General features: G+C 38.9%; 1 protein-coding gene across 1 annotated transcript in view; it reads left to right on the top strand.

Moving 5' to 3' along the window:
- Nucleotides 1-13924, top strand: part of LOC101852543 (serine/threonine-protein kinase Nek10) — a gene marked incomplete in the record, with an annotated part of 66138 nt that extends 52214 nt beyond the window's left edge. Inside the window, 9 exon segments of the mRNA XM_035969603.1 lie at nt 140-289; nt 940-1057; nt 2458-2557; nt 3383-3556; nt 4061-4252; nt 6451-6554; nt 8200-8310; nt 9522-9633; nt 10108-13924. Of these exon segments, the coding sequence (XP_035825496.1) occupies nt 140-289; nt 940-1057; nt 2458-2557; nt 3383-3556; nt 4061-4252; nt 6451-6554; nt 8200-8310; nt 9522-9633; nt 10108-10232 (1186 nt within the window).
- Between the last annotated feature and the right edge of the window lie 70 nt (nt 13925-13994).

The raw sequence follows: 13994 nt of genomic DNA, 5'->3' as shown, positions 1-13994 counted from the left end.
AAACAAAAATAAATCAATTCTCTCTCTCACCCCCTTTCCCCCTCCAAAACTAAACAAAACTAAATTAATTCTCTCTCTCTCTCTCTCAACTCCCCACCTCCTCTCCCCTCGCATTCCATCCACAAATGTGGTCCTCTAGTTGCCTGACAATCTCCCCTGACCACCGTCCAGACATCCTGGCCTTGAGCAGTGAGCTTTCCAACATGCTTCTTGTACAGATGGACTCGCTGCGCATCACACAGACAGCATTGGAACGCAAACTAGATAAGGAGCGCAAGCGCACGCAAAAGTGAGTCTCCACCCTACATGCGTGTGGATGCCAACACTCTCACATACTGTACTTATTCACAGTCACATACATATACACACGTACACATGTGTACATGCTCATGTGTTCTCACATACATGCATGCACTCACACACACACACACACACACACACACACACACACACACACACACACTCACACACACACATATATGTACAGAGACCATGTAACACAAACATAAACACATACATGCTGACACAAACAAACACACACACACACACATTTACACAGTAACACACTCTCACACACACACACACACACACACACTCATATACACAGTAACACACACGCAGACACATCTGCACACATTCACACATGTTCATGTGGACACATAGACACACACACATAGACTCACACATAGACACACATAGACTCACACATAGACACACACACATAGACACACTCATAGACTCACACACATGTAAAGCATGCAAACACTCCCTCATAACTCAATTCATATATGTGTCGAAGATTAATGGTGTTACCAGAGTGCAACATACAAACAAAAGAAGGATGAGAGATGATAAAGATAGTTGCTTGATGGAAAAGAAGAAGCGAACCACACCAGAGCACCCACCAACCACCCATTTTTTGAAAACTCTGTGTTGCAGGCACTTCCTTGAGACCAACCAGAGCATGCAGCAGTACCACAACCGGTTCCCAACGACTCATGAGGGCTACGACCAACTGACCAACCTGGCTGGCAGTGGCGGGTCTCAGGGACTCAAGGTAATCACCTTATACCAAGTGCCCGGGTCGTGTAGGGTCGAATTTTGGTGGCACACTACTAATAGATTAGATCCCTCCCTCATTAGTCAAAGTTGACAAGCAGCAGAAATCTTTGATGGGTGCGAGCTATTATAGTACTCAAAACATACCATTCCCAACACGGCTTCAAGTGTTGACTACTTTTTATCGCGGTTGTTGTATTGAAATGTTGGTAACTTTTTAGATCAATCAGTATCGGCTTCTCCAAATCTACACTGTTCATTACTACATTCTGCGCGAAATGCTATGCAATCCCATCGTTCGACTTGCGGCCTTGAAAATCAACATGTTTGTTTTTGAAGGTCATGATTGAATTCATTCAAATTGTGCCACAATGGTAGTTTTCCTCAGTCCATGAAGAAAAATTTTGCTGGCCCCAACTCAATTTTAACGAATTTGACCAAATTGGATCGGCAGTGTGCACTGGGTATTAGATCACAGGTGTCAAACTCAAGGTCTGCCAAGAAAATATGCCAAACATCCAGATGCATGACAAACTGGTAAAACAGTAGTAATAATAATAATAACAATAATAATATTAATAAATAACGTTTGTATAGCGCATATCCCGGCTTGACATCATGTTCTGTGCGCTTTACACTATATTAAAAGAGTAAAACTTGATGTGCCTTGATTTGTTATTTATCTGCTTTAATTCATATCATTGTGAGGTCCTGCCTCTAATAGTGTTGAAAGGGGGTTCAGTTTTCCACTGCTCAGTGAGTGTTTATCCACTTAATCCGGTAACTTTAAGTGTAATTTGATTGAACCCTCCCAAGCGATTGAGTTTCACTCCTCTGCTTTAGATAGTCTATGCTCTTTTATTTTCATGGGAAGATTTTCTTCATAATTCCTTTTGGAAATAGCATTATTTGATTCTTTGTTCTGTAAAGATAACAGTTTGGGAGACAATTATGTAAGAAGGCAGTCAAAAACAGCCATTGACAATTTGTCATATCCGGATATTTTAAAGTTTAAAAAACTCCTTTTTTTGTTAAATTAAAGTTGAGGTATGGGTCACTCTAGAACTTCTAATGTTCTTGCTTCTGTTTCTGGTTTCTGTGTCTGGATGTCTGTATATCTGTGCTGCTTATGAATGGGCACACTGTTAGCTGAGTTGGCTTCATGCTGAACTACAGAGCAGATGAAACAGGTTCGAATCCCGGACTGGGAATTCTTGAACTTGGGTTGTATTGTGGAGTTTTCAAGGCTGTCAAGCCATTTGGTTTAATGCTGTCAGAGACAAACATTACATTCGGAGGTCCTGCCTCTTAAATAACCTAATAGTGTTGAAAGGGGTGTTAAATCCATACACTTACATTTACACTGCTTATGAGTGTGTTTTCTTCTGTGTGACACAGGAGAGCAGTGTGTCAGGTTCTCCGGCAGAGCCCAGCGATTCCGTAGTGGGTCCCAACGTGGCAGTGTCGATGAGCTCAATCCGGCTGGGAGATGTGTCAGGTAAGTGGATGAAGTGTCAGTTTGTTTTAGTATGAGTTTTACAGCACTTACAATAACAAATAGGTCATGTAAGTGCCGAAGAGTAGAGATGTTACTAGATAGTAGTGTACAAAGACAAGGAGGAGAGATGAGGTAGATAGATGAAGTTGAAGGTCATCAGCTGAGAAAAAGAAATTACTTCTTTGAAACAGTGAGGGAAAGGGTATTTTTACTTGTCAATACGGCCATGTAGGAATATAGTCATGTCGTACATCAAATCAAAGTTAATTGCATAAAAAAACTGACAGTAAAGGAATCATGCATGATTGACTTGTCTTTGTTGAGTAAAAGCACACACACACACACACACACACACACACACACACACACACACACACACACACACACACACACACACACACACACACATTCACACTCACACATTTATATATTGTCTAGCACAACTTTCAGGATTATTATTTCAAAAGCTAAAACTGTTGTTATGTTGCATGTCTCAAATGCTAAAACTGATGTTATGCTGCGTGCCTCAAATGCTAAAACTATTGTTATGTTGCGTATCTCAAATGTTATGTTGCGTATCTCAAATGCTAAAAACTGTTGTTATGTTGCGTGCCTCAAATGCTAAAGCTGTTGTTATGTTGCGTGCCTTAAATGCCAAAGCTGTTGTTATGTTGCGTGCCTTAAATGCTAAAACTGTCGTTATGTTGTGGGTCTCAAATGCTAAAGCTGTTGTTATGTTGCGTGCCTTAAATGCTAAAACTGTCATTATGTTGTGGGTCTCAAATGCTAAAGCTGTTGTTATGTTGCGTATCTCTGTGCTCACAGATGAGGACAGTTACCCAAGCAGTGGCAGCGAGAGTAGGGAGAGCAGTGCGGGCAGCCTCCGCTCCCACCCCCTGCCTGTCCCACCGGTGCCCCTGAGACGACGGGCTCCCCCACGGCCAGTGAAAAAACCTGACATGACTCTCTCAGACCTGGCAGTGGAGATACCAGCCGCAGGTAATGTTTCCAATAATAGTCGAAATTGTCAAAGACAGCCACCCTCTGTCAAGAAGAAAAGTGGTCATTTTGGAAATAAAAATGTTCTTCTTTCCTATCAAACATCTATTATCCTTATAAATCTCCCCTCCTTTTCTTTGACTGTTACTCACTAGTAACACATCTAATCTTGGGCATATATTATGACCAATTGTCAGTGTTTTCCTTTACCTTGTTACTGTTTTAGACTTTTCATTCTTTCACCACCTTCAAAGTCATATAAGTGATACAGCAAGAACCCTTGGTGGGTGGTTGAAAGATTCTCTGTCGTGGTCTGCTCCTTCTTTCCTGTCAAACATCTATCATCCTTATCTCACCTCCTTCTTTTCTTTGATTGTTACTCGCTGATAACACATCTATCTTGGACACTTAATGACCAGTGTGTGTTGAGAGTGCTTTAAAATTTTTACTTTAGCAAAAAAATAATTTAAAAAGCTCATCCTTATCATTATTTACTCCTCCCAGCCAAGGCAAGCCGTGATTCTGGCCTGAGCTCTGGGGATCCCTCACCTATCGCTAGTCAGTCGTCTTCCATGCAAGGTATGGAATCGCTGCTGAACGGACGAGCGGGTCACCTCAAAAACAACTTCATGCGATCTTTCAGCACGAATGAGGTTAGCTGCTTCCACCAGCACGGCAAGATGGAAAAGAGATCCAGTGAGTTTTGTGATTCTTAACAGTTTTTCTGTTTTAGAGATCTCGGATTGGGTTTCTTGTCAGCTGAAAATGTCCCCTTATGTCCCATTGTATCACTTCTTGTCCCATTGTATCACTTCTTGTCCCATTGTATCACTTCTTGTCCCATTGTATCACTTCTTGTCCCATTGTATCACTTCTTTTATCCTTTTTTTCTGTTTACCATTGTTCAATGCGACTCTCTTAGTGTTGCAGCCAATTTAATTGGCGGTAATTTGAGTTGCTGTTTCAGTTCGTTTATCCCATTAAAAAAAATATCGCCAAACATTTCAACTTCTTCACAAATGAGCTCTGCTTCCTATTTACACTCTTCTTTTCCTGTTGTCAAGCATTATCACACACAGTAGAGTGAAATCTTATAATTTTCCTGGACACCGCATGCTGTTAATCAGCAACACTTGGAGGAAAAGGGCATCCTCTATTCATTGTCAATGTTTTAGTTCCTTTTTGGGGGGAGGGGGGGAGGGGGTGGGGATCCTTATTTTTTTTTCTTGTAAGTGCTCTGTGCAATGGCTTTTTTGTTTGTGTATTTTCAGTACAAAGTGATGCTTGGATCACAAAACCAGTAAAACCACTTTAGCTTCAGCCATTATCAATATCATAAATTTGAATGTCCTGTTTGAGGATGGGAGCATAGAGAAAATGCAGATATGTATCTACACAAAATAAAATATCAAGCAGGTTTTTGTTATCGATTGATGGTTCAGAATCCCCGTAAGCTTCTGTATTTTCTCGTAAATGCTTAGTTTCTTTTACTCTGTAATAAATGACAGTGGTGCAAATGGTGCAAAAAGAGAGAGACGTCCCCTTTCCCACTTTCAGCCCTTGCCAAAATCTTCTGGACTTCGTTGGATACTTTAAAAAAAAAAAAAAAAAATACTCCTTGGCATGGAATGTACTTTGTGGAGTGCACTGAAATCAATTGCTTATACTTTTAGAGTGTCCTCTTTTAAATTTCAATACATCAAAATTCAAGGGCTGAAAAACTGCTTCTGTGAGCAATAAATTGTGATTTTTCAATCTTTTATGGGAGAACATCAACTACTAAGAATCACAAACATTGATTTACAGAAAAGTGGAAAGACGTATGGAATAACATCAAGATGGTATCCCAGGATAAAGAAAGGCGGAAAGTGTTTGTTCATGGCCTATAATCTGCAATGCAGGGTGAGAAAGGCAATGATGATGATCAACTACTGGAATGTAGCCCTTCATCATTCACTTCTCTCTTCTTTGTGTTGGGTACAGACCTCCAAGAAGGGCTCTCTGCCTGTATTCTGTATTGGCCGATCTTTTCCTCTCCAGCCAGCTGTGTCCCATATGCCTAAGATGCGCAGCCCTTCACTCCAGTGCAAAAATCAGTTTTTAAAAAATATTGAGAATTCGTATTACTACGAATATATAAACACTATTACTATTATCATTTTTAATGGTTGATGTCATTCATGGGTTTGTGCACCTTCCTTGGTTTGTGTATGTGTCATTTGCGAGTCGGGGAGTTTGAGCCTCAGACCCAACGTTATGTCCTTGAGAAAAGCACTTTACATGAATTTTCCCCCACTTCACCAAGTGGGTGGTTGGTGGGTGCTCTGGTGTGGTTTGCTTCTTCTTTCCTATCAAACATCTATCGTCCTTATCTCCCCTTCTTCTTTTTTATGTTTGTTACTCTCTTGTAGCACCTCTTATCTTCTGGCGCTCATCCGACGTTATGCAGTTGCGAGTGCAGCAAAACCTCTACTAAAACTAAACACTTCATCCAGGTAGGAATGGGTACTCAGCCATAGACTGTGAAAGATCTTGTCAGTATGTTAGTGCTTTAGCGCCTATAAAATGGCAGCTTGCATTGTATGCTTCCCAGGAAGTTGAGATTATTTCAGAATGCAATCGGGTCTGCTGGGGTAATAATACAGATTGTAAAGCAGGTAGAGCTTGCTGTTGAACGGGAATTTGCGCTATACAAATGTTATCTATTATTATGATTATTATTATGATTACTATTACTGCTACTATTATTATTATTATTATTATTATTATTATTATTATTATTATTATTATTATTTTATTATTATTATTATTGCTACTATTATTATTATTATTATTATTATTATTATTATTATTATTATTACTACCACTATTATTATTATTATTTTCTTTTTCAGGGAGTGCGGCCATGTTGACGGTGTCGCCCAATCGGATGCGTGAGATCTCAGACCCAGTACAGCAGATGTTACACCAGCTGCACAAGCTTATCTACATCACACAGGTGGAGACACACTCTTGTTTATATTGTTGTTGTTTTGTTCTTTTTGTTGTTTTGTTGTTGTTGTTGGTGGTGATCTTGTTGTTGTTGCTGGTGGTGCAGGGTCGGAAGCGCGCCTCCTAAATGATCTAAATTGTATTGATGAGGGCATAAAAACACCTATATATTTTTTTTTTAATGCATTTATCTAGGGACATGTAGGTTGTTTGGTTTTTTTCATTTGGGTTAGGGGTATGTCATAATTGTTGACAATTCACTTCTTCTGTAAATTTTGACATAGCAGGAACTCTGCTAATGGGTGATTGGCGGGTGCTCTGGTGTGGTTTGCTCCTGCTTTCCTATGAAACATCTATCGTCTTTTTTTTCCCTCTCCTCCTTTTTTGTATTTCTTTCTCTCTTATAACACCTCTAATCTTTGGCACTATGACCTGATTGTGTTGCAAGTGTAGTAAAATACTTTCAAGAATTAAAGAACTCTGCTAAGCTTTGCTGTTTTTGCGCTTTGGACAGTGGAATAGGTCACACTCCTTGTCTTTCCCAACAGTCCTTTGGGAAGGGGGGGGGGGGGGGGGGGGGATTTGGTTGTATTCTGTTTCTCTGTCTTTACTTTGAACATTGATTGAAAGTCATGTCCTGTTGTTTTTTTTGGTCTTTTTTTTCCCCCGTGGAGTTTGATAAAGCTGATGTTGCCATTTTGTTATTTTTTTATGGTAACATAGAAGAAAAAAGGAGTATGTGAACTTCTGTACAAACCTACCTATATCACTCTCTATAGATTTGATAGGTGCTATATTAGTATTTAATCACTTTATAGATAATTCTATTTGGTCAGTGTTTTTGTTGAGTGTTGGTCTTTGCATGTCTGTGTCTCTATTGTTGGGCTGTGTCCACTCCCACTGTTGGGGACTTTTATTTAAGTTTTAGTAAGCATTTTACGGCACTTGCAACACAACCAGGTCATATAAGTGACGAAGATTAGAGGTTTTGCAAGAGAGTAACAAACATAAAAAAGAAGGAGGAGAGATACAGAAGATAGTTGTTTGATAGGAAAGAAGGAGCAAACAACACCAGAACACCCGCCAACCACCCACTTTTATTTTGTGGGAGAGAGTGATGTGACATTAGTTTACACCGTCAGGCACGGATAACTCAGACACGTCGCGGATTGACACAAATGTGTTTGACTCGTCCATGATATTAGTTAACCAAAAATAAAAAAAATTAAAGAGATATCAGTCGAGGGATGGCAAATTGTTCGAGCTATTTATGATTTCAAGTTTGCCGTGTTCGTGTTTTCGGTACCTGACTGTATAATCTTGCACTATCTTGTTAGAAAAGTAAGGGCAGGAATTTTCTACACTGTAATCTCTGTTGTTGTCTCGGATGTTTCAACATACAGTGGAGTTAGCTTAAACCTAAATCGGTGAGACCGCCCAAATTTTCTTTGGTTTAGTCGGGTTTTCAATTGAGAGAGGTTGCTAAAACAGAAGAAAAAAAACCCCGGGATTTTCTTTTTTTTCTGCTTACCGCTGTTTTCGGATTAACTGTGTTTGGTTTAAGCGAACTCCACTGATATCATTACCAGCTGTCTTATCTCTCTCATTTGTGTCTAACCTTACCTAATAAAAAATATTATTTTCCCCAATAGCTTCCTCCAACCCTGAGCCCTAATTCGAACAGGAGAATCATTGAACAGTACAAGCGAGCTCTCTTTTCCCCTCATAGTTCTGCAGTCAACCTGAAGAACGAAATGATGAAGGTAATTAACTTTGTCATTTTTCTCATGTGAGCTGAAATACCCACTGTTTTTCAAATTCTGTACTTTGGAAAAAAGTTTTTGTCTGTCATAACAGGTTTATGTGTTACGTTATGTACCCTAAATACTGTGAGTACTGTAGATGATTTGTGTGGCTTTGGTGGCCTTGTGGTTAGGCTCTAAGACTTGCGACTATAAAGTCATGGGTTCGAATCTCTCCAGGGGTGTGATGTTGTGTCCTTGGGAAAGGTACGTTACCGGAAATTTCCCTGTTTCACCCAGGTGGAAATGGGTACTTGGCTATAGACAGCAAAAGATCTTGTCAGTCTGTTTGTGTTTTTGCACACGCAATCTGCATCTTGCACTGTGTGCTTCCCAGGAAGCTGAGTATGTTTCTGAGTGTCCCAGGGTCTGCTGGGGTAATAAAACTTGTAAAGCGCATAGAGCTTGCTGCAGAGCATGGATAATAATAATAATGATAATAATAATAATAATAATAATAATAATAGTAATAATTTTTTAATTTTTTTTAAATTTAAAAATTTATAATAAAGATAATTTTAATTGCGCCCACTCCGTGGTGGCTCTAGGTGCTTCACAATACAATAAAGATTTAAGTCAATGTTTCATGCTTACTGGTCCATTCAACGTACAGCAATTCTTTCAAATACATAGGCCCTAATATATATACTCGCAATCTGACAAATAACGCATACACAAAAAGACAATCACTGCGGCTACTTATCGCATTTGCTGTTGCAAGAAAACAGAACTAGTTAGTGAACTGAGATTTAAATAAATGTGTTTTCAGACCAGATTGAATTGTGGTCAAAGTATGCCATTTTTTTTGTAACACAGGGTGTAAAAATAAAGTTTGGGGAAAAACCAAATTTCTAGCACATTTTTAACCATTGGTTAAAGTACAACGTGTTGCAAAAATAACTGATAGAAAATATTTAGATGTAAAATATTATAAAATTCTTTCAATATGTTATTAAGAAATAGTTAAACATGTGTTTTCTGATGGAACTAAGTATTTGACCAAGTATGATTTTTTTGGCCTTTTCGCCCCATTGCTCAAAAATAATTTTGGCGACAACTGGGACCTTTTTCCCGGCATATATACACACATATTATGAACTCAAGGTTTTCCCAAGTTACTGTCTCCCTGGGGTTCGCAAGTCAGTTGTGAGAATGTCTTTTGCCTTCCTCAGCTCATGCAAGGTTCCCGCGACCTCATTGACCTTAACCTTGGCCCCCTGGAATGTCTGAAGAGAAGCTCTGTTAATGGAGAGCTGGACTCTCCTATTGATCCCGACAAGCCTGGTAAGTATTTTTTTGCCCTAATCATGTACTTACTAACTTAATCTCTCCCAAAGAGGTTATATTTAGTACTATAGTTTGTGGCAGTGATGTCCCCTGTGTAAATGAACAGGGGCTGCCTGTGTCCACCCTGGGATGCTGAACCTAAAGGGCAAGACATGGGCAGTTCAACAGACCAGTGAGTACTTTTTTGAGAGCAAGCAGTAGTATTATATGTAAACTCTTTGGTCTCTCCCCATACTGTCAGGTACATCCCCCTCTGCTGTTATTTTTGTCAGTCTTTGTTTTTCCCCACTGCTATGTGGCCTTTATTGTTTTGATGAGCTACTCTTTACTCAAGCAAACGAACTTGCCTCATCACTAGTGTTGTAGCACATCTAATCTGCAGCACATATATGTCTATGACCTTATTGTGTTGCAAGTGCGTAAAACTCTTACTAAAACTAAAACTAACCAGTTGTGTATTTGCATTCCCAGCAACACCACAGTATGACCCAGATTATAAAGATGTGGGGATCACATACGAGTATATGCAGACCATTCTTGAGGCAGCACTGGACGAGTGTGGCTACTACAAGACGACCCTGCCTCCCGCGACGTGAGGCCAAACCCGTACAAACACACAGCTGCCAACTTGTACATTAAAAATGTATTTAATACATTTTTGATGGTCTGAAAACAGAAGTCCGTATTCCTATTGGAAAATACGTATTCTCTGTTTTCTGGTATAGCCTCCTCACAGAACAAAAGTTATGAACTTTCAAGACCTGATTTGCGATTAAAATGAAAACGAATCCCATAAGTCAACTGAAGAGATCTTTTAATGCAGGTCCACTTTGAATAGCTATGCATAACCTAACCACGTTATGTCCAGCTGGGCAAGCCTTTCGCTGCTGCTCTCTGTCTCTCGTCCATAGCTCTCAATGGTTCTTGCACACACTTGGGAGGGGAGGGGGGGTTGTTAGATGTTGCATAGTCATGATAGAATGGTTCGTATCATTTTTGAGTTCTCAGAAGTTTTCATGATGCGTGAACAGGAACCCTTGTGTGAACCTTCACATCATGTTTCAGTTGGTCAATCTTTGGCCATGCCCACAAATGAACAGTCTTACACTGAAAAGTTGAAATAATTCCGTAGGTAGCTGAAATGACCATGTATATTTGTGTGCAAATATTTTTAAAACTCATGGAGTTGTTTGCCTTTAAACAGTCCCTGATGTTGGAAAAGAATTCTATTCTCCCCTTGTCTGTGACATGACACAAGTCTCTCTCTCTCTCTCTCTCTCTCTCTCTCTCTCTCTCTCTCTCTCTCTCTCACTCTCTTTCTCTCACTATCTCACTCTCACGGCTTTGATGATAGCTCACTTGGTGTCATGCTGGACTATGGAGCGGATGGGTCTGGTTTGAATCCTAGACTGAGCATTCTTGAATTCAGGTTGTTTTGTGGCGTTTCCAAGGCTCTCAAGCAGTTTGGCTTGGTATTTAAATTTAGAGATCCTGCCTCTTAAATAACCTAATAGTGTTGATAGGGACGTTAAACCCATGCACTAAGGCTGGCTTCTCAGAATGAGTATGTTCTCTCATTCTCTCATTGCATGTTGAATGGACGTACTTGCCTTGCCATGATAAAAGTAGAAATATTTTGTGTTGTTCATGTATTATGAAGCCTAATATAAGAAACTATTATGGATAGCCTAATTGTGACTACGCCTAGAGACATTTAGACAGCACTTATTGTGAAGATAATCTTGTCTTGTCTTATGAAAGACCAGAATTATTTGTGTGTGCTACATGTGTCAAGCGTATTCCTGCTCTGTGCTTAGACTTAGCCCTTTATCTGACTGATTGGTTGTACATTTACCTCTGCAACATCCATAGAAAAAAATATATTAAAGTGAGGAGTCTTAACTGACTGTCTCCCATTGATTGTTGAGAAAAACAGTGGGGCGCCCTGGTTACCTCATTCTGCTACTTTGAACTCTGACTTAATTTCGTCAAAGTGACAAAGGTATACTAGTGTGCTAAAATCATGGATGTAAAAATACTTAAGAAATTTATGATGAAATATTTCTTTAAGTCATGAAGATTTGTTTTTGTTGAAAGGGAAAAAAACAACAATTACTTTGATACTTCCTTCAGCTTCCTGGGAACACATGAACAGTTTGATGACAAAATGCGATAAATGCCATTTTTGAAGTTTGGCCAAAGCTGTTACTGTCATACGTAGAAAGATGAAGAACATTCCAGAGTTAATTAATTTTTTACACCAAACTGATTATTTTTTTCCTCTTTAAAGAAGTGCAGAAACGCTTTTTTAAAAATACAAAACAGCAATAGATCTTATTTTTTGACAAACCGCAACATATTCTCTGTGCGCGAATCAAATTCTCTCTTCAAGTTTGGTGCCAATTATTTTTCCTTTCTTATTATTGTAATGTTGATATGTCACATTTTTTGTGTAGATGGCATCAATTTAAAGGATAAAAATCCTACATAGATTTCATCATACAACAAATATCAATGATCAACTAAGCTTTAGATGTTGTTTATTCTAAAAACAAAATTACTCAAGATTATTCTGTAAATAGGCGAAGAACAGAAGTCTTCATTTTTCTCAAAACCGGTAAAATGGATATGTCGCTTTTTGTCGCGAAACTGTTCATAATATCCTCTGAAGACTTTTTGTTTGCCTTTCAACTACTGTCTTTTTGTATGACTGGAGGGAAAGTAAATACAGGAGTCTTGAGGCACTGTTGGGTATTATCTAGCAGAGCAGACTGAAACTGCTGCAGAGAGCTTTGTGTTGTATCTTTGACGATGTGACAGCTCTTTGCTTTTGTACTTATAAACGAAACGAGTGCAGATAATAAGTAGAGTGTGTGTGAGAGTGTGTGCACATGTTTTGCATATGCTTGTGTGTAATCATGGTTTGTATTTTTGTAAATATTTCACAGACATAAAACACAGATTTCTTGTTGACATTTGTTCATGTTCATAGTCATATAAAGCTATATATATATGTCACCTTTCTGACCCATTAAAAGCATTAGTTCCCAGTTCCTTGCAAAATATTCCGTCTGTCAAAGACAATTAACTGTCCTTTGTCACAGTTCCTCTCTGTGTTGTGTCATTAGAGAAAACACAATGGCTTTGATGATTATAGTAAGAACATGCCTAATCCGTTTGTGACTGTGTGTGTGTGTGTGTGTGTGTCTGTGTGTGTGTGCATGTGTGAGACTGTGTGTGTGTGTGTGTGTGAGACTGTGTGTGTGTGTGTATGTGTATGTGTGTGTGTGTTTGTGTGTGTTGTATTAGAGAGAATGTATTGAGTCACGTCACCACTCTATGCGTGATGGCCATGTGGGCATTGAGTTGTTTAACTTAGCCTTGTGATACAGACTATTTATTCATCCGGCTGTGGTTTTGTGTTGTTCTGTCGCAAGTCCTGTTCTCATGTAGTTAGGGCAGAGACAAATTTGTGTAAAATGTACAAGAAAGGTTGAGATGAAGGGTGTTTCAGAGAATTAAACGATGATACCTCGGTCAATAATGAGACTGTTTCCGAAGACCTGGTCTTCCTTGTTGGACTGTGTTACAGCTACTATTTCATTTACTTGAAATTTATCTCCGTATTAACTTTATTTTGTCAGAGAAGTTAATCATATTTTGAAAAAAATGTACCCTTTCACAGTTATCTTACATCTTCTCAGTTTCTTTAGACTATATTGTCAATTCATAGTTTGAAATGTGAGAAAGACCACAGCATGGAATGCCTTTCTTTTTTTTTTCAACTATAATTTTTATTCTTTGATAAAGTAAGTTGCTCTGTCATTGTTGTAGAATTGTATGCTAATCAAATGTCCCGATGCTAAAAGTTTAAGAGAAGATGATGTAACTTGATATCTTGGATTAAAACTTTAATCTTTGTACTTGAGAAAGATTTCAAGGAAGATGGTCTTGAAAGGAAGGTTAAATTACAACCATAAATGGGTCATACTACATTGGGCCTTGATGCAGACTGAATTGTAATTTGCAGGGTCTTAAATTAAATGGACCATTATTTATTTATTTATGTTTTGTCAACACAGTATTCTTATTTTTTTCTGACTATTTATGTATCTTTAAAAGCTCATGTGATCTTTTCTTTCTTAAAGGGTACTGTTTGTGGCAAAATGACATGTTTAAGCTGTGGGGAGGCTTATTGCTGTTAACACTGTGTCATGTTTGCTCTGCATACTGAGTTAGGTGAACCTGCTCACCCCTGAGCTCTACAGTCTCGTTTCCTTTAAAATGGGGGAAAAAAAGAGGGGGGGGGGGGGGAGAATTTGGAACACTGCAATTATTTAGAATCGGGGGTGGGAGGG

Source organism: Aplysia californica, unplaced genomic scaffold, assembly GCF_000002075.1.
Source record: "Aplysia californica isolate F4 #8 unplaced genomic scaffold, AplCal3.0 scaffold00162, whole genome shotgun sequence".
Taxonomy (NCBI): Eukaryota; Metazoa; Mollusca; class Gastropoda; order Aplysiida; family Aplysiidae; genus Aplysia; species Aplysia californica.
This window is presented reverse-complemented; position numbering and strand designations above follow the sequence as displayed.